This window comes from Onychostoma macrolepis, chromosome 04 (genome assembly GCF_012432095.1).
Source record: "Onychostoma macrolepis isolate SWU-2019 chromosome 04, ASM1243209v1, whole genome shotgun sequence".
Lineage (NCBI taxonomy): Eukaryota > Metazoa > Chordata > Actinopteri > Cypriniformes > Cyprinidae > Onychostoma > Onychostoma macrolepis.
Genome location: NC_081158.1, coordinates 7,590,506 through 7,614,317, shown reverse-complemented (window position 1 = coordinate 7,614,317; position 23,812 = coordinate 7,590,506). Strand labels below are relative to the sequence as shown.

At 37.6% G+C, this 23,812-nt stretch overlaps 3 protein-coding genes across 5 annotated transcripts; 2 read left to right on the top strand and 1 right to left on the bottom strand.

Annotated features, from left to right (window-relative positions):
* Nucleotides 1-7,626: 7,626 nt before the first annotated feature.
* Nucleotides 7,627-10,256, top strand: LOC131538805 (uncharacterized). Of its 2 annotated transcripts, XM_058772941.1 has the most exons (9): nt 7,627-7,993; nt 8,881-8,951; nt 9,039-9,215; nt 9,306-9,367; nt 9,450-9,536; nt 9,624-9,665; nt 9,734-9,907; nt 9,987-10,022; nt 10,121-10,256. In XM_058772941.1, the coding sequence occupies exons 1-8, from the start codon at nt 7,836-7,838 to the stop codon at nt 10,020-10,022; spliced, it is 807 nt and encodes a 268-aa protein (XP_058628924.1). In that variant the 5' UTR covers nt 7,627-7,835; the 3' UTR covers nt 10,121-10,256. The 2 variants fall into 2 exon arrangements, 1 of the variants encoding a protein (XP_058628924.1); XR_009270675.1 differs by having other exon boundaries at nt 9,734-10,022; nt 10,121-10,232.
* Nucleotides 10,204-11,476, top strand: LOC131538464 (putative nuclease HARBI1). Its single transcript, XM_058772339.1, has 4 exons — nt 10,204-10,675; nt 10,745-10,860; nt 10,957-11,068; nt 11,163-11,476. The coding sequence occupies exons 1-4, from the start codon at nt 10,204-10,206 to the stop codon at nt 11,474-11,476; spliced, it is 1,014 nt and encodes a 337-aa protein (XP_058628322.1).
* A 912-nt stretch (nt 11,477-12,388) lies between these two features.
* LOC131538775 (C-type mannose receptor 2-like) lies at nt 12,389-22,721 on the bottom strand. Of its 2 annotated transcripts, XM_058772887.1 has the most exons (4): nt 22,688-22,721; nt 17,087-17,443; nt 13,320-13,667; nt 12,389-13,202 (listed from the first exon to the last, which is right to left on the bottom strand). In XM_058772887.1, the coding sequence occupies exons 1-4, from the start codon at nt 22,719-22,721 to the stop codon at nt 12,841-12,843; spliced, it is 1,101 nt and encodes a 366-aa protein (XP_058628870.1). In that variant the 3' UTR covers nt 12,389-12,840. The 2 variants fall into 2 exon arrangements, with proteins under 2 accessions (XP_058628870.1, XP_058628871.1); XM_058772888.1 differs by lacking the exon at nt 13,320-13,667.
* Nucleotides 22,722-23,812: the final 1,091 nt, after the last annotated feature.

The following is a 23,812-nucleotide window of genomic DNA, read 5'->3' as shown; positions in this document are numbered from 1 at the left end:
AGTTTCGGGAGGAGCATGCGCAGATAATTAACGCAGCCACTTCATCATCAGCAATCACACCATCTATCCAATCAGCTCAAGAGAGAACCCCTATAAATAACTAAACCAGTCTTACCTCCATCAGTTCTAGTCTTTCAGCATCCATCCACCACCCCGACTCCTCACCTTCAGCCTGTTCCTACCCCAGCATGGGGGGAACGCTCTGGGTCCGGGCTAAATGCAGAGCTCGGACCCCTCTCTCCATACAGGGGGAGTACCCTGGGCTCGGGGGTAAGTACCGAGCTCGGAGCCCTCTCCCTGGACAGCACGCCAAATACGCATAAACCTTTACTCAGTTTATTATATGTAAGTGTGAACTCGTGAATGAGGAATACAACAAGCAATTTACCTTAAGATGGCAATAAACACGAGAAGTGTTCGTTATACAAGGTTTCAGTCATCGTTCAAAATAGTAAAAGCTAGGACAAGTAGGGATAAGGATAATAAGAGAAGAGGAAAAAGTGAAGGCATAGATTTATTTTTATTTTTATTTTTTTAATGAGGCGGTTAGATGCTCTCGGAAAAAGATGAGTTTCCATGATGTAGGAACCTCAGAGGAGTTTACATTTGTAGGCTTAATGAACTCAATGGGCCCTATTTTAACAATCTAAGCTTAAACTAAGATCTAAAACTTTTGCTAGTTTAACGACAGAAGAAAACGGTCGCCATGACAGGCATATGGTCCAAAAGGGTTGTACCTATTCTCTTAAGGGGACCTATCATACACCTGGCACAATGCCAATGCATTCAGTCTGTGCGCCTTAAAATTCTGCTGTTTAAATCGCGAATCCGCCATGGCGTGAGCGCAACTCGCTCTTGAAGGGAATGGGAGATGAGACTCTGATTGGTTTATTGCATGTTACGCCCAAAAACACACCCATTACTTATTAAGAGAATAGGGACAACTCTTTTAGACCATGTGCTGGGAGTGCTGACCATTTTTCCTGTCGTTATACTAGCAAAAGTGGATTCGGACACGCCCTAAGTGCACCTGCGCCGTGCGCTTTAGACCATGCGCTAAGATCGTTAAAATAGGGCCCAAGGAGTCATGGGTGTGTTTTGGGCATAGCGTGCAATAAACCAATCAGCGTCCCACCTCCCATTCCTTTTAAAAGCCAGATGTGCTCGCACCATTGTGGAGCAAAGACTGAACGCGTCTCCAGAGGAGTTTGGCTTGCTGGTTGTTGATAGATGTGATATGGTGATTAAGTTCCCAAAGTTAATATAAAACTGGTTAATGTTATTTTTCTAATATTGTAAAATTGTGTTTATGAGAAGGAAAACGTATTTTGTGTATTTAGTAAATTAATTATTTCCATTCGGCATACTTGCATGACGTCATCGTACGCTGGGTCGGGGTGCGCGCCCGTGATGCGCTTCATTCTCAGTAAATGCAGACACGTGAAGCCATCACACCAGCATCCTTTCTTTAATTCTTTTACACTTCTTTCCAGGTAACTGCAAAGTAGAATGCACAAAATATACTGTCGATTTGAGTATAAACACTGTTTGAAATAATATAATATTATAAGCGAGTTGTATGTGTTGAAAACTGTTCTTTGATACTTTATTAAGAGCTGTCGTGAGTTCAGTGCAGTTGAGCACATGATTAGCATAGGTGCGCGAAAGCCCGCCATATGTAATGAATGGTTAAAGTAGTAGAAATATTATTTGAATCTATAAGAGATAATATTGTTTAGCGTTATGAATTATCTTCGTTGTTCTGCGGTGATGGCTGTTAACTGTGTGTTATGCGTTACATTTGAGTGAATGTATTTGAAGAGTGAATTTCATGTCTCGTCATTCAATGTAATACATCAGACGAGGAACTGAGCAGCATGTTCTCAACTGAGAATATGGAGTGTATTCTAAATACCCTTTTACAGTGTCAATTTATTAATAGATTATTTCGGTGTTTATCTGCATATCTTCGAATCTCTAATCTTCTGGTGAAATATATGAGATTGAGTGTCATTTTGGTAATTGTAAAAGATGAGTATGAAAAGTGTTTCAAGTTGTTCATGTTATAGCCAGTTATTACTGTGCAAAAGTCATACATGTGTTGACCATGTAGTGTACTGAGTTGTTGTAGTGTGCATATGCTCTCATTGATTCAAGATTCTCAGTAAATGCAGACACGTGAAGCCATCACACCAGCATCCTTTCTTTAATTCTTTTACACTTCTTTCCAGGAGTGCTACATAGACACCCTCAACCTGAGGAGTCAGTTTAAATGCATGCGTGTATTGCCCAAATTTATCAAATAAATAGCCATTTTCATTCATCATTACTGAAAATAGCTAATTCTGATACATGCAATGACAATTTATTATGATATGTAGACATTTTTATCTTCATGTACACGATAATATAAAATAGCAACGCACCAACAATGCGCCTGAACGCACCTTGTTTTCAAACCAGTACACTGTTGGGCAAACAGATGGGCCCAAGTGCATTTGATATTTAAACAGCGTTGCCCTGGATGTGAAAATGATAACTGTGTCAGGCTGAAACTAGCAAAAAACACTTGATAGGGCCTGATATGGACTGGAGACAATTCCCTGCACCTAGTCAGTCCAGGCAATCTCTGCAAGGTGGCACAAGTAGGCAAAGAGTGAGAAGAACAGATTATGCTGCTGTTTTAGAGTTCTTGTGTGAAAAGGACACAAAATCAATAACAAAAATATACGGGTCATTCTATAATTAAGGGTACATTTCAAGTCCATTGGTTGTATTTATCATTTTTACTGAATATTCACTTCAAGCAATGATCACTTTTATATTTGGGCACATTCCTCTTTATTTCATGCATAAAAGTCAACCAGTTCCAAAAGTTAATTAGGAGAAAATGCATATGCTGTACTGGAAATAACAGTTTTTGTGCTGTCCGATTTGCTAAAAGTCAAGTTTTGCCTTTCAAATTAACACTACAATACATGTTTTTGTATATTATTTTCATAATTATTTGTTAAAAATAATCATTAAAACAAGGCAAATGTATTTTAAAAACTAATTCACTTGTTTATATCTATTAAAATTATTAATTTTGTGTGTGTCCGATAAATCTTTGTCAACTGTGTTACCCATTGACAAAACCCCTATAAATCAGCAATGGTTTGTTCCAAAGTCACATGTCCAACATCATGTGATGTCACGACCTTCAGTGGCGGGAATATTAAATACAGTGTGGTAAGTTTCTACTCCTCCTCTTCAATTTTTAATCATTATTATTGTCTACACATAGAGTAGATGAATAGCTCATCAACTGTGTTATCAACATGGTCGTGTGTACTTACTTTAGATATTATATTTACAAAAATGTAGATAAAATGTATAAAAACACTAGTTGATCAAGGTAATGTGGGGACATGTTCAAGGTCTACAGTTAGCACAAGGCCCTAAAATGGAAGAAATGTCAACTGTGTTACTTGTCAACTGTGTTACCCATCAAGTGTAACACAGTTGACAGGGATTAACACGGTTGACAATGTTGGCTGGGTTTCTTGTCATAGTTTATGCCTATATTGAGTATTGTTGATAAAACATACATTAACTATTGTTATAACACAGGAATGACATGGTAAAATATGAACAAGTGTAATTACATAGTAATAGTTATTTTATAAAAACATGTGATTCACATTAAGGGATTAATTTAACTAATCTTAACACTATAATATTATCTATATATTGCACTGAATAAATCATTACACTCGATTAAAGGAGCATTCCATAGCTTTTCAGCAAAATCTATATTATCTCCAGAAATATACATATATCAACAAACAAGGATTTCATGAAGTATGGTTCATTTTTATATGATTTCATGGTTTGGAATGGTGGGTTTCTGCTGACATTTATTTAATGTGATCCCTATCAAGCAAGGTTGAAAAACTATAAAGTGCTCTTAATCTTGTTTTAGGGAAATTATGTTATCTGCTGCAGAGAAGCAGCGCCAGTACAGGGCTCGGCGTGATGCTGATCCTGAGAGAAGGGCTGCGTATTTACAAAAACATAGACTGTTTTGTGAATGAGACTAATGTAGTATTAACAGCATTTTTTAAAGTTTTTGTTTGTTTTCTCCATTGTTTCAAGAGAGTTAATAAATTACTTGTTGCTGACACTTGTCAAAATAAAAAGGTTTTATTTTAAAGAAAGGTTTCTCTTTTTCTCCTAATGCATCCTGTCAACCGTGTTACTTTATCTGTCAATTGTGTTACGTGTGATTTTTGTGTCATAAATCTTTAATTGTAGGCAAAATTTTTATAAAAATTATAAAAAGGACATCTCTAGAGTGAACAGTATTACATAAAGACGTTGAATAACTCTAGATTCAGTGTAATGGAGAATTATGTTGAAAAATATCCATCCTTGATGATAGTATACCAAAGAATATCCGTTATTCAGTTTAAAATTCATATTTTTTAAATCAGTTAGACATACAACCTCAAAACCCCTGGTGAATAGACTCAATAACTTTCAAACAAATGTTTTATCATATGTGTAGTACTTCATTTATTTCTTCTATGACACCACTTTTGTCTGTAACACAGTTGACAAAACAATGAATCAAATATTTATTTTCATTTAAATATTTAAAAAGTAATTTGAGCTTAAGCTTGGCAACTAATGAATTTAGAACAATATGGGGGTATATTATGGAAACAACTAGATTATTTTGCAGAAAAGCACACTGATTTCTTCACTTTTTTGTTGACCTGAAATGTACCCTTAATTATAGAATGACCCATACAATCACAGCAGGAAGGGGTAAAAATATTTTTGTCATTTTCAAAGTCAGTGAGCCTTAGCATTCTTAATGCTTTGTTGTACAAAGTGTGTGTATGTGTGTGTGTGTGTGCGCGTTTTTGTGAAAAGTCAGGACATAGATTTGTATAATGACAAAGGTATGATAGGTATTACAAGGTGAAGGTGACATCTCAGGACATTGACCCATGTCCCCACTTTTCAAAACGCTTATAAATCATACAGAGTGGAGTGTATTGAAAATCTGAAATAGCAGAGTTTCCTGTAAGGGGTAGGTTTAGGTGTAGGGTTGGTGTAGGACAATAGCACATACAGTAAGTACAGTATAAAAACCATTACGCCTATGGGATGTCCCCACTTTTCACAAAAACGAACGTGTGTGTGGGGGTGTGTTCTTTCAGTTTATGCCTTTATATTATATGCGTTCGTTATCCTCATGAGGACAGCCACCTTGGTGTTCTTCACATTTAGCTGTGGGTCCCGTGCATGTTATGAAGCATGCATGTAGCCTTTCTTAGCATGACTACCACATCCAGCCCAGAGTTCTGAAAATCTCTAAGCCACCTCTGTTTGCATTTTAACCTCCCAAAGGCCTGTTCTACCACCACACGCCCGCGACTCACTTGGTCTTGTATGGAGAGAGTACCATTGTCACGCTTTGGAGTAGTAATGAATGGGTAGGCACTCCAAATGTAGGCACTGTCCCCAAGAAGCAAAAACCTTCCCATTTTTTCCTCCCACTTCTCAAAGAAGCATGATTTTTTAGGATTCTAACATCATGTACAAAGATGTAAGGGAATCTCCCTCTTTCATCAACAATAGGCTGTAAGACCACTCAATAATAATTCTTCCTATTTAAGTAGTCACAACCTCTTATGTTTGGCCGCTGTATTTTGAAGTGGCGACCATCAATTGCACCAATAATGCCATCCATACCACACATCCATCCGAAGACAGTACTGGATGCTTCCTTTTCGGTGTAACATTGGTTACAAGTTACTTAGTCCAAAAATGCAGCTGCTAGAGTCCTTACCAGTTCAAGAAAATATGATCATATTACCCCAATTTTATATTCTCTACACTGGCTACCTATTAAGTACCATATAAGTTACAAAATATTACTACTTACTTTTAAGGCCTTAAGTGGTTTAGCTCTTGCGTACCGAAGTCTTTTATCACGCTACAATCCATCCCACTCCCCACGGTCCCAAAACTCTGGACTCTTGGTAGTTCCTAAGTCGGTAACACTTTAGAATAATGGTCCGTTGTAATACGTAGTACTACATTAACACTTAACTTAATACTATTAACTAATAGAGAAGCAAGATTAACTAAGCAATAAGTAGTAGCAATTATTACTACTTACTGCTTAGTTAATCTTGCTTCTCTATTAGCTAATATCACTAAGTTAAGTGTTAATGTAGTACTACCTATTACTTCCTGCATAGTTACTTGTTAACAACGGACCATTATTCTAAAGTGTTCCTGCAAAGTCCACTAAAGGAGGTAGAGCTTTGTTGTATTTGGCTCCCAAACTCTGCAATAGCCTTCCTGATAATGTTTGGGGTTCAGACACACACTATCTCTGTTTAAATCTAGATTAAAGACACATCTTTAGCCAAGCTAAAGCATTCACATAATGTATCTCATAACCTTGTACTGCAGTTATATCTGATCAAATGCACATTATTATTCTTTAGCTTTGGTTGAACACATCATTTTTTGCTTAGTTGGGACAGCAGCTACGCTAATTTCTCTCTATTGCCTTCTCTGTTTCTGCTCGGGATTAGCATCCCGTGGTAACTAGGAATTACACAAGGAAATAGTTTTCTGGAAAGCTGCTTTGCAACGATTTGCATCGTGAAAAGCGTCATACAAATAAACTTGAATTGAATTGATTAGAATGTGGTGAACCAGTTAATGAAGGATGGTACCATTGGTGCAAAAGGTTGTAAGCACTTCCACAACACACCTATGTGCTGCTGACTGAAAAATGTCAAACTTTTCTGATATTTCTCTGAAGCTATTTTGGTTGGCCAGATACCACAAAATAGGGCAAGTTTTAGCTTAACAGGTATTTGTGGTGGACCAGCAGTCTGTTGATCCACATTCAGACCCTGCCTCTTTAGCAAATCTTCAAGGTAATGGAATTGTGACCGGGTTACACGAAGATGTCGAAAAAAAAATTATTTCATCTCGAAGAGTGTTTCCTACCCAATACATGTTTTTGTCATACTTGGCACAATAACACGAAATGTTTAGAATTTGCCAGCTCTGGCTTCGTCGGGTGGCAATGGAACTTTGGTTCGGTTTGCGTGAATGTGAAAGCAACTGGGACTTGGGTGCGCACTCAGTCAGGAAGTAAAGTAACATGCGCATGCATTTCGGCCAATGATGATGTCATTAGTTCAACAAAATATACGCAAGAGATGACAATGGTTATTATTTACCTTGGATACAATCAAAGAGTGAGCATGCAGTGTAATCACATATAGTGAGTGCAATCAGAACGACAAATAAATGGCTCACAATCAGCTGTATCCTCAAAACAGAATCCCTTCCTTTATTAAACTCAAACACCCACAGGAGGGTGAACATGAAACTATCATGTTTTGTAAGTGAAAACATATTCTGAACATCACCCAATTTTAATTTGACTTATTTGTTAAAGATAATTTACAGTTCAGTGTGATGTTGAGGGGAAATCAGGAAACAGGAGACAGTACTGTCTGTAGATTCTGTTATCGTGTTTGTGTTCAAAAGATACAATTAATGAAAAACAAACAGTCATAACCACACCAGAGGCCTGTTGCACAAAAGTAGAATTAAGACATCCGGGATAAATGACTCAGCTGAGCTCAATGAAGCCAAAACATGTGCGTCCAGGCTTAATTGGTTGCACAAAGACCAAGCCAGGATGAGCAGACACGGATTCATTAAGCCAGGTGAAACCAATCCTGGATAGGTGCGCGCTCACGGCTCACTCAAATAGACCCCGCCACAGATCACAGATTAACTGATTTACCATGGCAACTAGAGCCGCGTACTTTTCCCCGTCGGAAGCACAAATCCTCATGGAGGCATACGAGGAGGTAAAAGATATAATTAAGAAGAAAGGCAACACCGCCACAGTGATAAAGCAAAGAGAAAAAGCGTGGCAAAGTATTGCAGACCGCCTGAATGCGTAAGTAGTGCACAATTACACACTCACCGCTCCGCTGAAACATCACAATTACAATTCAAATATTTAATTCACATCTCCAAAAACGCAGTTGTACTGTAATTATGAAACGGTTAAATTTTTAATTGAAATGCACTGCAGATATGAGTGAAATTGTGTAAAGTAACTCCATCACACTGTATAAAGCTATGATAAATTATTATTAAAGCCTTACATTATTATTTAACGTTACGCTCAGTACGGTTTAATCTTAGCCGTTGTACTCTGCTTCTTATGTTGTCCACCGTTTTTTTTTGTGTTTCTCCTGCTTTTATTAATGTAAAGCTGCTTTGACAGAATGAAACAATTGTGAAAAGTGCTATATAAATAAAATTTAATTGAATAAATAGATGAGCTATAATAATAATCACTTTAATTTATATAGCGCCTTTCAAAGGACCCAAGGTCGGTTGCTCACTGCACTGCAAAAATGTCTTTCTTACTTAGTATTTTTGTCTTGTTTTCAGTAAAAAAAATATATCTAAAAAAAATCTTAAATATTTTCTTGAGCAAAATTACCTAGGAAAATAAGCAAAAAAATCTGCCAGTGAAACAAGAGAACTTTTCTAAAATTAAGTGTTTATGGAAAAAGTAAACTTATTTCAAGAGAATTTTTCTTATTATATTGACAGATTTTTATTTTTTGCTTGTTTTTTTGTCTAAACTATACTTATTTTGCTAGGTCATTTAGCAAATCAAGAAAATACATCTTTATTTAAGTTTTTTTTTTTTTTTATATTTTTACTGAAAACAAGACAAAAATACCAAGTCATTTTTTGCAGTGTGACTCCATTAAATGTTCTTGTGATAAAGTGTGTGTGTGTGTGTGTGTGTGTGTGTGTGTGATGTAGATTAAACATGAACGGGCCAAAACGGACATGGCAGCAGGTCAAAATCAAATACAAGAACATTCTGCAGAATGGTATGGTCCCTGACTAATATTTAACAAAGCACAAGCATATATTGTACCCAGAAGGTGCCTGCTCACACATTGTCTGTACTGTTTTAGCAGTGAAAAAGAATACCCACAGACAAGGCACGGGTGGTGGGTCACCAAAGGCTGACCTTACCCCAGCAGAGGACATGGCCTTGGAGCTAAATAAAGGCAGGCCCGTCTTAGAGGGGATCCCTGGGGGGAAAGAGACGAGCATAGGTTCCTCCCAAGATGCCACCCGCTTCATTCAAGGTATGTCCTTCCATCTCTACATGGGATACAACCACATTCATATTGAATCAATTTGGACTGTCTGACTTTGGTTTACCTATTGCCTTGCAGTGTCTGGCAGCACTGTGTTCCTGTTAGAGCCACCAGCACAAGCACCAGACGATGCTGATCCAGTGAGTACTCCATCAAAGGCATACTGTAGGCCTGGCATGTCTTGTCTACTAGCTTCAATATGAATCCGATTAAATGTGATAGGGTGAAAGCCCCAGTGCAGCAGCAACAGCACATGATGGAGACGATGATGAGGAGGAGACCATCTCTCTGGATTCCAGAAGGCATGAGGTATCATGTTAAGACTGTGAAAGTACTATTTACTCTACAATGGTGAGGAGTCCTCATCAAAATCAAAAAATCTAATTTCTTTTACAGGACCCAGATGCTATACAGTGGGAAAACCAGCCTGGCAACATAGTGCGTATTAATAAAAGGACACCACATCCTGCCAAATTCCAGCTGCGCTAATTGTATTGTGTTCACAGAGCTCACAAGCTATCAGAAAGTTGTATGGCAACCACCTCCGGCGCCAAATAGAACTGGCAGACATAGACATTCAGTACAAGAAGAAAAAGATGGAAAATCTTGCACTGGAGTCCAAAATAAAAAAGAGGACAATTAGGAAACTGGACCTTGAAATAAAAAAACTTGAGAGGGAGGTGAGATATGCCTTCAATGTACACTGTATGCTAACTGTAACACAAATGTATTAATCATTATTTTTCTTTCCTCCCCCAGCTCCAAGAAGATGACACAGCTCAAAATAAAAATTAGGTATATTCTCGTAAAGTCAAGTGAGCCATGACATATGAGCTCTTATTGTGAGCACACAGGACGGTGGCATCTTTCTAAGGTTTTTTTTATTTTCCCAGCAATCAGTACAACCAAGTCATCGTTATAAGGCACCGGCCTCTTTTGCCCACCCCCCCAGCACCAGGTGTGGCCACTAGCCTATATGAAGGCCCAAAATTGTGTGTTCCTTTCTGCTCTGACAATGGCATGCCCATTCTTGCGAGATGTGGTGGATGAAGAAGCACTTGTGCTGAGGAGAGCCTTCAGGCGAGAAAGGGTCTTCAGGGACCGGTTGGACCCACTGGCCTTCCCTGATGACCATCTATATGAAAGATACAGGTTTTCTGCAGATGGCATCAGGTATCTATGCAGACTACTGGGTCCCAGGATTAAGCACCGCACTGCACGGAGCCATGCACTGAGTGTGGAGCAAATGGTTTGTGTGGCCTTGCGCTTTTTTGCTAGTGGAGCCTTCCTGTACTCAGTGGGGGATGCAGAACAGCTGAACAAGGCCACAATTTGCCGCACAATAAGGAGTGTGTGTCTGGCTATCAAAGCATTAGCAGATGTCTTCATCTCCTTCCCTGGCCACAGAAGACTCTGTGACATCAAAGAGGAGTTCTATAGGATTGCAGGTAAGAGGATCTACAAATTACAGGACAACTGTTAACACATAGTAGGATACTCATTACTTTGTGTGACAGGTTTCCCCAATGTCATTGGTGCAGTGGACTGCACACACATAAGGATAAAAGCCCCCTCAGGTGCCCATGAGGCCGATTTTGTGAATAGGAAATCCTTTCACAGCATTAATGTTCAGGTGAACATAACTTTTTGATATTGTCCATTGACGAACACTCTGCATTGCCAGTGATGTGCATTGATTGGTGTAATATTCCTCATCTTATGATTTCAGATGGTCTGCAATGCTGACTGTGTGATCAGCAATGTTGTGGCAAAATGGCCTGGCTCAGTCCATGACTCCAGAATCTTTCGGGCCTCTGAAATCTATCAGTGCCTATCACAAGGTAAGCCACACAACCCCTATTTATAACCATCATGGCTGTGTCAAGAATATCACTGTGTTTATGAGGTAGTAATGATGAGATTTTGTGTTGACAGGTGAATTCTCTGGTGTGTTGCTGGGAGACAGGGGGTATGGCTGCCAGCCTTTTCTCCTGACACCTTTCACAGACCCCCAGGAAGCACAGCAGGCCTACAACCATGCCCATGCCAGGACCAGGGCCAGAGTTGAAATGACCTTTGGCCTCCTGAAGGCACGCTTTCACTGCCTTCACAAATTAAGGGTCAGCCCTGTTAGGGCATGTGATATTACTGTGGCTTGTGCTGTCCTCCACAATGTGGCCTGCCTGAGGAAGGAGAGGGCCCCAGAGTGCCACCAGCCATGGACTGGGACAATCCGGCAATCTTCCTGATGACGACAGTGGTCGGCTGCTGAGGGACCAATATGTGTTGAATTATTTTAGTTAGTATGTGTGCTTTCAATTTTGGTTAAATATGTCCTGCGGTGGCAGAGGAATTTGGGTTTTTGGGTTCGTTTTTTTACGAATTTGGCCTCTTATGATGTTTGTGCGGTATACTGTGTGTAATACAAGGCTGCAGGGAGGCTACTGCATCCATTCATTTGTCTGTTCAGTTGATGTGTATGGATTTGTCCTGCATTTATTTTAGTGTGCAGACATGCAGGGTGTGTTATATACAGACCTTTGAATGTGTATGTATCATTTTGTATAATATGCTTTGATTCTGTGCTTTCCATCTTGTAGAGTCACTGTGACTTCAGTTTCGAAAGGAGCTGATGGTTTACCTGCTTTGTTTTGTCCTTATTCAATAAAGGAACATAATGTTACACATTGTGTTTTTATATTCATATGGAATGTGTATTTGTTTATATGACAGAGTACTAGGGCCACACTGAGGAAAAAGGATAAAGTCATAAATTTATGAGGCTGGTTCTTTCTGCAGAAAAGCTACATATTCTTTTTACAGTTTTGATACTTATGACAATGTGATACTTAATATTCTGGCACATCAGCATGTCTTTGTTTATGAAACCATACTGAAGTACAATTTAACGAAATGCCCCACATCTGTCATTTTAACAACTGTCCTCCTTTAAAACAACTGGTTACAATATTATGACTTGTCTTTTTTTCCTCTGTGGCCCTAATATTCTATCATTTTATATATAGCCTTATAGTCTATGGGAAACTGTAAATTATCTAATGATAGCAACATCATCTAAAAATCATTATTTATCCAAAATGATTGAAATTAATGATCACAAACGTTTAAATAATGACAGTGGGTCTAGTTATATGTGATAACAATGTATAGTGAGCAGTGAAATAACTATTGGTTTCCATTTGTGGTGACTGCTGACTGACATTAGGGATGAGATTAAATAGATCCTGGAATTTAGCCTGGTCTGGAGCAGGCTAGCTCCACAGAATAAATCTCCATGGTAATTTATACCATAACATATCCTCCTGCCCCCTATCCAGCTTTAGTGCAACCGGATTACGGATCAATTGAGCCAGGATCACCAAGATATCCTGACTTAATCCCTTATCCTAGTCCTCCTTGGCCCCAGATATACAAGGAGTTTCTTAAAAGACATATATCATAATACAGAAATAAAACAGTTCTGGCCACCCAATAATATAACCCAATAAGATTCACTCAGAACTTACTAAAGAACAAATCAAAGATAAAAGTAAATCAGAAAAACAATGAAGTAGCCTATGAAAACCATGAATGCAAGTAAACACATTAGCTCTTAATATCTGCTGCAGATGAAGTTGAGTTTGTGAGATTCAGGAAGGCTGATCCAGCGCTGATCTCCTCCAGACTGAACTGCTCCTTTTCTCTTCTCGAGTTTGCAGTTTTCTGGAGTCGTTCCGTTCCCTGGAGCCCAGTTCTGATAGCACACGATCTCTCCACTCAGCCAGATCCACATGTTCATGATGCAGTAGTTGTGTAAACCCAACCACACCGCCGCAGTAGACGCCCGTTTAACCACGTTCATCACACGACGCTGAATCTCTTCTGAATGAACCGAGACCAGATCCACATGATTCTGTCTGCAGTATCTCAGAGCTTCAGCCCACGTCAGATTCTCTCTGATCACAATCAGTTCATCTGGAAACCAAACAAACCACAAGCTGAAGCTAGAGAGAGACTGATCACAAACAACATGCAGAACAAACACTGGATGAATTTGTCATATCAGATTGTGTTTTGTGAGGATCTACTCACCTTCATGACACACAAAAGGATATTGGTTGGTGCAAGAGATGTCATTCCATTGTCCCACAGCATTCAATAGAATCATTGTACATCCTTCAACACCTCCATAATTATCAGGTTGACCAGACCTCCAGTATCTGAATGAGGAGTTACTCTGATCTGACCACTGCCATGAGTCTCTGAACAGACCGATCCAGACTTCTGATCCAGATAAATGATTATCACTAATGAACTGCTGAACCTGTTGACTCTCATTCTGGTTCCTCACACTGACCAGATCAGAGTGATTCTGTCTGCAGTAACTCTGAGCGTTTCTCCAATTTTTCATCTGATTGACAAAGACGAGTCCTGTGTTCGCTTTAAGAAAAACAAATGAGAAAAAGATTCATGAGTCATTTTGTTCATAATTTTGCTTTATGGTTGGATGTGAACAGAAGCAGCGGAAACATCAGAAACACGTCATTCATAAGGGCTGTTTACACCTGGTTACGTCATGCGTTTTGTCTGATCGGATAGCTATCAGATCATGAAAAGACCTGGGGCCTCATGTATAAATGTTTTCCAAGCACGTATCTGGATTTATAAAAAATAAACTTGGCGTAAATATGTGCGCACCGTACGGATGCTCTTGACTGTGCATATGCACTCTTTTTCGTGGAGTAATGAATTAAACAAGGATTTTAAACTGTTTTCATTTCGATATACACATTTATATTAAATATTACACTCTCATTAATGGAGATAAGTACTGAAATTGCATAAAGTCGTTACACAGAAGTTAAACCAAAATTATATTAATTTAGACATATTTGTAGTTGATGCGCTTAATCACTTTTCCTGTGGCATGCTATCTTTTAAATGACAGTGATGAGTGCTATAATAATTAATATTTAAACTAAACTGCAGATCTCATGTTATGAGAAATTTTTTAGCGAGAACAATGATCAATGATGCACACTTACTTCAATATCATGGTGGACACTGCTGGATTCGGTGGTCGAACGGTCTATTGTCCGGTTTAAATAGCTACTGTACAACCGCAGCAGCACAAAGGTGTTGATGTCGTATGAAGGCATCTCCACAACATTATGAAAAATACCACTGTAATAGAAGGATAAAAAACTTGGGGGGGCGTTAGATTTTCCTGTTTCCGTTTTAAAATACTTTGTCAGTGACTCGCGAGTCAGACAATTTTTTACACTGCAATAAATGGCTTATCCGTTTCCACTAAAAATAGCTAAAAGATGTTCACCTTTTCAGCAAAACTACATAAATTGTATTTGATTTGAGTTGTTTAAAACAATTGAAATACTATTTCAGTGTAAAGAATGAGGTCAAGTATATTCTAAAATAGGTTATTTATCTGAGAACTAAACAGTTTTGTTTTTATGGATATTTTGATATAATCTAAAACATTCTTGATGATTTTGGCAATAAAAATGAATGTGGCACAAATGGCATTTAGTCCGTATAATCATATTTCTATAACGTCTTGTACCTTTGATGGTGTTAAACATGATGTCACGTGGATGGGAATATGCATGTAAATGATATGCAGATGAGGTTATGCATCGTAAAACTAGGCATTGTAAGCTCCATATATGGTGATTTCGGGGAGGAGTCGGGGTGGAGACGTACGTACGCACAATCTTCCCCTGACTGGGATTTATAAGGGGATTTTTATGCAGGTTCTGCCGTACGCATGCTTTTATAAATCTGAAAACTTTTGTGCGTACGCAAAATCTAGCTTTTGTGCGTACGTACACTTTTAGGATGAAATCTACGGAGAGTTTTTTTATACATGAGGCCCCAGGTGTAAATGCCCTCCGAAATGCATTGGAGATGGATATAAATCCGATCGCTCAAACCACTTCAGGAGGTGGTCTGGGCCGCATTCCAGACGAAACTGGACAAGTGTAAATGCATCTGGTTGTTGAAACCACATATGCTAATTTTACTCCTCCCAAAATGTTAAAATAATAATCGTGTGAGATCGTGTTATAGGCTATATGGCATTATAGTCAGATATGACAGCGCTAATGCAACACGCATCGCCGCGGACGAGCAGCTGAGCATCTCTTCAGCAAGCCGACGCGCAAACTGCCGCGAATGAAGCTGAAAGTAAGACGCAGACGGTCAACACACAGTCATCTTCATTAAAAGTAATGAGACTAACTTATCTTTCCAGTGCTGATGCCGCACGCTCTCCTATTGCAATCTTTGTTCTTGAAAGGAGCTGATAAGTAATAAAATGCAGCGCTTATCTTTTGATTTCATTGACGTGAACTCCTTTCATTTTAAATATAGTGCGGGAATAGAAAATCGACACATTTATGTGGCCAAGTGTAAATGGAAACGTTTTAACAAATCAGAGAGATATCCGATTGGAGAAAATGCATGAAATGACCTGGTGTGAACAGGCCCAAAGACTACATTTGGTGATATATTGAATATTCACAGATATTTTAAATTATACCATGATCTGTCTAAAAACTTGATTCTGATTGGCTGGAACGTGTGCATTCAAACCATTAAATGAAACACACATACACGCACACACAGTCAGTCGCACACAGAGAAACATTTAGAAGCACAAACTTGATGCAACCCTGGGCTGTGTGTAGCTCCCTGGATGAAGTGCAAGAACAGCATTTTGCACAGATCCTACTGTTCTAATTTGATGTTCCCACACGCCACCAACATGACTTGCGTGAGGTGCATTCATGATGAACTAGCACTGTTCTTCCAACAGTTTTATTATAAAATAGCTTCACTATTGAGTCACTACATCACAGTTCTCTGCAACGAGGGTTTATGTTGTAATGGACTATTATTTCTATATGGTCTATCTATATGAAAAACAAAGCCCTTGTAGGTTTGTGTTGAGATACTGAAGGCTGAAAATATCAAGCTGAATCACGTTGTAACGGGGCTGACGAGATGTGAGACGTGCAGATCCATGTGCAAGCTTTTATTTAAAGGCATGGTCATAAATACAGGCAGGGTCGAGCAAATGGCAAACAGGTCTATCATAGGCAAGGCAAAGAGTAATCCAAAACGGGCCTGGGTCGGTCGACAGCGAACAGTATCCAAAGGGGCTTGACGAGAGAGGTTATCTGAAAACGAAGCAATAGTCCAGGCAGGGGAAAACAATCCAAAACAGGCAGGGCAAGACTAGGAAAACTATCAGGGGCTCTGTAGAGTAGCTACAGCTAGGGGAGTGGTAAACACATACAATACTCGGCAGCAAGGGAAAGAAAGTCCAGGGTTTAAATAGGGCATGTAATCAGTGTGTGCGTAGGATCAGGTGTGCGTGTGATTAGTGCAGTCAGCCGTGTGTGCAATCAGTGCAATGGATTATGGGAAATTGAGTCCAGTGTGATGTGTGCTGTGAGAGTCAATGTGGTGAGCGAGTGACCTCTGGTGGAGGGTGAATGGAAGTTCACAGCCCGGATTCGTGACACACGTCTAGTCACTGCTGTATGTTTATTATTAATAATATAAGATCGATTTAGATCTCTAAGATTTTTAGGCTCTTTAATAGCAAGTTTCCATTGTGACAAATTATCACATAGAGGGACAACAGAAGATCAAAGTGTGTTCAGTGAATGAAGTCTTTTCTTCTGGCAAATATTGTGTTGATACAGAAATTTTCTCAACACTGAAATTGTGCCAAATATCCACAGTCTATTAAAAATTCATGATCAAATTAAATAATCATACTATTTAGTGTTCCATTAAATTTTGGAATATGGTGCATCTAAAAATGAACTCACTGTTGTTGCAGATGAAATATCGGGCAGAATTACATGTCCAATCATGCCATTTTCCATTTAACATCACAGCACAATCATCTCTGCCATCTGGTTGTCCAGGTGCCCAGTTCAGATAGAGCACAGGTTCACCTGAAGACCAATGCCATTCATCACGACCCGTCTTCTGCAGCCCAATCCAGACATACTGAACACTTCTATCATTCACACTCTTGTTCAGCTCGTTCATGTTGTTCATGTTGTCAGCGGTGGCCAGATCTGTGTAATTCTCTCTGCAGTATCTCTGAGCTTCAGTCCAGGTCTTCCTCTCATTTATATAGTGATACTGACGCTGAACACATTCAGATACGGAGCAGAGAGCTGTGAAAGAGAGGGTTTGCTTAAATGCTTTTCATAACACACTGTAAAAATAATCCACTTTACAAAATGTTGGAAGGGGAAAAATATTTAAGTTGAACTAATTTTCTTGCTTGGGCTTAGTTGAGAAGATATTATATTAAGTCTACAAAAACATATTTTAAAAACAATAAATGAAGGGTTATTTAAAACAAACAAACAAAAAAATCCAGCCTATAATGAGAATTTCGCACGTGCGCCAGCTTGAGAGACTGCGGGTTTCACGAGACATGGAGACAGCAGCTGCCATATTGGCAGGTTCAGGTAAGTTGTACTAAATAAATGTTATTTTTAGACTACATTTATTTACAAAATCATACAACATAATTAGTGTTTTTGAGTGGATATTGTAAAAGATGACATTAAATGTGATTAACAACTAGCTGCAGCTATGATTAAATGGCGCTCTTTTCAAACGGTAAACGGCCAAATTCCAAACAGCGTTTCTGGTCTCGTAAATGGCTCTTTGGAAGGGGAGTTACAAAAATTAACAACTGAATCCTCTCACAAGGCTGTTATCAAAGTGTCTCAGTTCCATAGGTAGTGAATCAGTTGATCGTGCACAAGGGTTGCACTGGGAAAGACTATATTAAAATAATAAATACACTAACATGTGCTTTATTGTTCTCGGTTCAGGGAATATTAGTAAATGTTTAGAGAAGTGTCATGAAAATACAATACACTAGTGATCAAAACAGCTAAGTTACCAACAGTATTCAAAATACCTTATTTTATGTTCTGCAAAAGAAAGTAAGTCAGTCAGGTTTGAAACAACATGAAGGTGAGTAAATGATGACAGAATTTATTTATTTATTTTTGGTGAACTATCCCTTTAATGTTTGTTTTATTTTTTTATTTATTTTTTATATATAAATAAATGAAATGATACTCTAAAGAAGAAACTAAAACTACCAGCAGATTGCGGTAAATGTCTTTGAGTCGATTAGTTCAAACGGCTGATTCATTCAGGAATTAAGTATACGGCTCTCTTTGAATCATTGGTTCACGTTATTCGTTCAAAATGCGGATTCATTCAGAAACTAAACATCGCTGTGTTGCTCCGAGATGCACAACAGTTCTGTTGTGGCTTTATAGGTAATATTTTCATTGGCAAAATTGAACAAAATGCTGATATTGTGTTTAAATTTTGCACAATATTAACTTCTTATTTACTAAACTGTTGTATAAAATCACATTTGCACTTGTGTTCTTCGTGAAAAAAAACGTACTTGTGTGATATTGCTTATTATATGATATAAATATGAGACAAAAACTCATACAGGAGCTGCGTTTATGGAGATGTTGTCCTGCATCATATTTGTCAACAGTCAACTGTATGAAATGTATGATGACGTACAGGTCTGGGGGCGGGGCCAGTGTGTTAACTGCAGTAAAATATTTTAATTGCACTATTTTTTCATAACGAATTAACGCATTAAACTGACAGACCTAATATATATATATATATATATATATTAGTAACGAGGCAACTGAGAGAGACGTGCGGATCCAAATGCAAAACTTTATTCAAAGACATGGTCAAGACTGGCAGGGGTCGAACACCAGCAAACAGATATAGCATAGGCAAGACAAAGAGTAATCCAGAGACAGGCGTGGGTCAGTCGATGGCAAACGTAATCCAGAAGGTGAGGCAAACGGGAAATCCAACAGACAGGCTATAGTCCAGATGAGGCACAAATTGTATCCAAACAGGGAGCGACGACAGAGGTAATCCAGAACAAGCAAAATCCAGAGTAGGCAGGGAAACACAAAATCGAGATACACAGGCTAGGATCTATACACAGGAAATCAGGCAAAGAACAAGACTAGATACGACTGGGAACCCCAGGTGAAAAACAAGTGCACTTTCATAAAATGCTCTATTTTCGCGCACTAATTTTGTACTTAATATACAAAAAATGACCTTTTAATACTACTTAAGATAAACTTAAGATCATCTAAGTGTACTCAACTGTGCTATTTTGAGACACCATGAATATGAACTAAAATGCGCTTTTAGCATACTATCTTTGTTTTAAAAAAATGTATTTAGTTACCACTTGTACTACACTTGAACCCATCTTTCATTCACTAGTACACTCACAGTTGAGTACACTTAGATTATCTTAAGTTTATCTTAAGAAGCACTAAAGGATAATTTTTTTATATTAAGTACAAAATTAGTGCGCAAAAATAGAGCACTTTAAGTACATTATGGAAGTGTACTTGTTTTTCACCTGGGACGTAAGCCCTATTCGGACAGGATTAGTTTTACATGGAGAGGTGGGGTAAAGTAATTTTTACCAGAGCTTCTCATTGATTTTAGTCCCGTCTGAATGTGCCATCTCAGTAATCATTACAGACGATGTCGGTAAAGATTATGGTGACTTTTAGCTTCTGTAAAAAGGTCCGGAAGAATTATCTCATGTAATACTAATCCCGTGCAAATAGACCAGCTGTAAATATGTACGTAAATATTCCGTAACTTCCTATTTAAAAGTAGTTTTCTGCGTTTTTTCCTCGCTTGAAGAAACATTCAGTTGCGTTCTAGGCGGTGGGACAAGTCTGCGGCAAACCTCGAATGTTTTCTGCATATGACAATGCATACCATTCAGATCAAAAAGAAGGTCGAAAGCACTTGTTAGAGGCACGACACTTCTGTTAGCTTTAGGTAAGTGTCTATTGCAAACAGAATCCAATCATAATTTAATTAATAAATCGATGGATGTAGCACGTACATGACAACAGGGACGGCGGTGCGTAAATCGAGTTACTTCTCCCACTTCTGGTAGTTTTACTGAGATTTATTATCCTGTGCGAATTGGCCATTAATATTACAGACATCCTGTGGTAAATTAACATTACTCCATCTACCCTTGTAAAACTAATCCAGTCCGAATAGGGCTTAAGACTGGAGAAACTAGATTGGCTCCATAATGTAGCTATCACTAGGAGAGCGATAAACGCTAAACAATACTCGGCGTTGAATGGTTGTTTGAAACTGATTTTTATAGTGTGTGTAATTGGCTGCAGGTGTAAATGTAATCAGTGAAATGGAGCATGGGAAATGTAGTCTGTGGTGACGTGGAAGTCTGTGTAGTGTGAAAGTCAATATAATCAGAAGGCGACCTCTAGTGACGAGCAGACGGAAGACCACTGACCGGATTATATACTGAAACACCTGGTTCATTCATTTTTTCATTCATTTTTTCTTCTGACTTCTGCCTCATTTTAAAGATGTAATTGTGAACTATAGCAATATTTGTAAATGTTTGTTTGCAAATATTTTGTTTAACAAATGTAATGTTTGTATAGAATAAATGTTATATTACAAATAACTTTAAAGAGATAGTTCACGCAAAAAAGGAAAATTTGCTGTTAGTTTACCAGATATCGGTGACTTTTTTTCTTTTTCATCAGAATAGTAAAGAAGATTTTTATCTGAAACGGTGATACTTGGCGATTCAAATACTGCACATCTGTAGCTGTCGGTTTTTGAGTGTAAAAAAACAAAAAAACAAAACAAAACAACAACATAAAAACAAGATCAAATTAATACCACAGAGTGATTGTCTTTCTTCATAAGACCTCAGTGTGTCATCAGGAGCCACTAATTTGGTCTTGTCTGTATATGTTTTTTTGACACTCAAAAGCCACAGACGTGCAGTTTGTGAACTGCCAAAGACCTAAAAATACCTAAAAATCTTCTTTTCTGTTCCATTGAAGTCACCTGCATCTTGGACGGCCTGAGAGTGAGTCAGTTAACAGCAAATTTTCATTTTTGGGTTAACTATCCCTTTACGGCTGCATGTTTAATCTGTATGACAAATGTTATAAATGCAGATTGTTTTTAAATAAAGGCTATTATGTATTGTAATGTGTGTGTTTTTAGTGATTGATAGACATCAATTAATAATTTTCTTAAAGTCAGTATAAAATGTAATAACTAGTTCCACAGCAATTTTTTTTAATGAAAAAAAAATATATAAATCTTAGTTTAGGTAGCATATGAAACAGATGGAGTAAATGGTTAAATATTAATTGACATAATTTGCTGTAGTTTTCTAAATGTTAGATGCGACCAATTAAAACCAATTAAAACATTTTAGTTGAATGGACTACAAACCTAATTCATTAAAGGTTGAGCTAACTAAAAAAATAACAACTCGGGTAAGACTTTGAAGAGAGAAATTGTGTGAACATAAAAAATCTGTGGAACTAGCTTCTAAATCAGGGGTACCCGATAGGTCGATCGCGAAGGCAATGCTGGTAGATTGCGCTTTAGGTCAGTGGTTCTCTACCGGGGGGGCGCGAGATAATTGAAAACTGTAATATAATATTCACTAATGTTGTGGACTAATATGTTAAATAAAGTAAAAATATATAAATAAATAACACCACCTCTCTACGTATTCTGTGTTTCGGAGCAGCAAACCGTTTCTCATCGCGATTTGTGAAATACAGACTGAACGGCGGCTCAAAACCGCTGTATGAGCATATGATACGCAAACTACAGCTCTCGGCTGGATAAAAGAAGCCAGTGTCACACTAGTAGCCTAAAGTTTTCATGGATGACGATTGTAATCAAGTTAAAGATGATTACAGTGACATACAGGATCGTGCATTAGGCGCACGTTGTGTCCGTATGTTTGCAAAAAAGAACATGGAATGTTTAAATCTATCTTGAATTTGCTTTGTTTAAAAAAAAATATATATATACGTATATATGAAAATACAGGTTTTAGTGAATAGAAAAGTTTGGGCTTGCAATATTGATTTGGAGAGGAGGGGGTCTTGGTTGAGAACCACTGCTTTAGGTAAATGCAGGCACGGTTCTTTGGGGGTACTAAGAATTGAACATTATTTTTTATTTTTTTTTATTTTTTTAGGATTAAAAATTAAATGAGTAAATAGGCCTAAATAAAAAGGCTTGTTTGGATGTTTCTTTATATTGCATTAATATAAAGAAACATCCAAACAAGCTTTTTTTATTTAGGCCTATTTATTGTATATGCAGTTTATTATTTATTTATTTTTCACTTGGTAGATCTCGGTGAGTTTCTCATTTGAAAAGTAGATCCCCACACAAAAAAGTGTGGGTACCCCTGTTCTAAATAATAACTGGTTGAAACAGCTTGAAATATTTTACAGTGCAAGATCAAACCTACTGAAACTAGAAACCAGAAATAAAACCACAAACACACTCACCAATAAGAAGAATTAATTGAAATGTCTGCTCCATTTCTAAGGAAATATAGATAAACTCAGATTTTAAATATTCACAGATTCATTTTGATGTAAAACATGATTCGAGGGTAATTAAAAATTAATCTTAACAAGAACATAAATGCGCATACACAATGATTAGGGTCATTCTTCATTTGTGTTGGCAAGTGGTGTCCCTCTACTTTACAACAGTTGAAATAAACTTTAAATACCAATAAATCATAAAATGTTTGCATGTTTTTATTCTGTAGGGTAAACACAATTTATGCACTGTTAATACTGGTAGTTACATTTTTTATTTAAAATACATATTTAATTGAGTTTTAGAGATTGCATTTGTAACAAAATATGGATGTTCCCGCCACTCCTTAGAGAGATATCATGGAATGTAATTGCAACAATATAACATTCTTAACACAAATAAAGTGGTTATATTGTGAATATAGATTTTATTTAACATGTACAATTTTGAAAAAAAGTTGTATCTGTGGTGTTACAACAATGAATGTCACCCCTTTAAGAAAAGGGGGAATTCTATTTGGACTACTTCCTATGTGTAAAGGTCACTGCAGGTGCTGGTTGATCTGAGGGGTGCATTATTAATTTTCTTAAAGTTAGCTAAACTTCTGACAATTTCATGTGTTGCACTTTATTAGTGTCTGTGGTGTTATGTTGATAACTTGCAGATATGACACATTTTAATCAAAATTTTGATAAATACATACTTATTAATATTTCCAAAATGTCCCCTGATTTTGAAATCATCATGATGGCAGCCTCCATTTTAGAAAAATCAGGATTTAGGCTGATTTGTTTGTGGTGTTACTGTCATTTCTGAAAACACCACAGAGCCTGTATAGTAACTTGCAATATAAAGTCTGGTGTTATATTACGTCTGTGGTGTTACTTCAAAATGACATAGACATAAGTGGCTGTGTTACCACTGTTTGATCGAAATTATTTAAAAATCAAAATGTTCTTAAGCTTTCATTTTAATGGATATAGCATATTAAACAAATTTTAAATGCATAGCAATATATTTTATTAGAAAAAACAAACAAGTATTTTTCAAATTCTGCCTCACCCCAATTAAAGAATGACCCATTA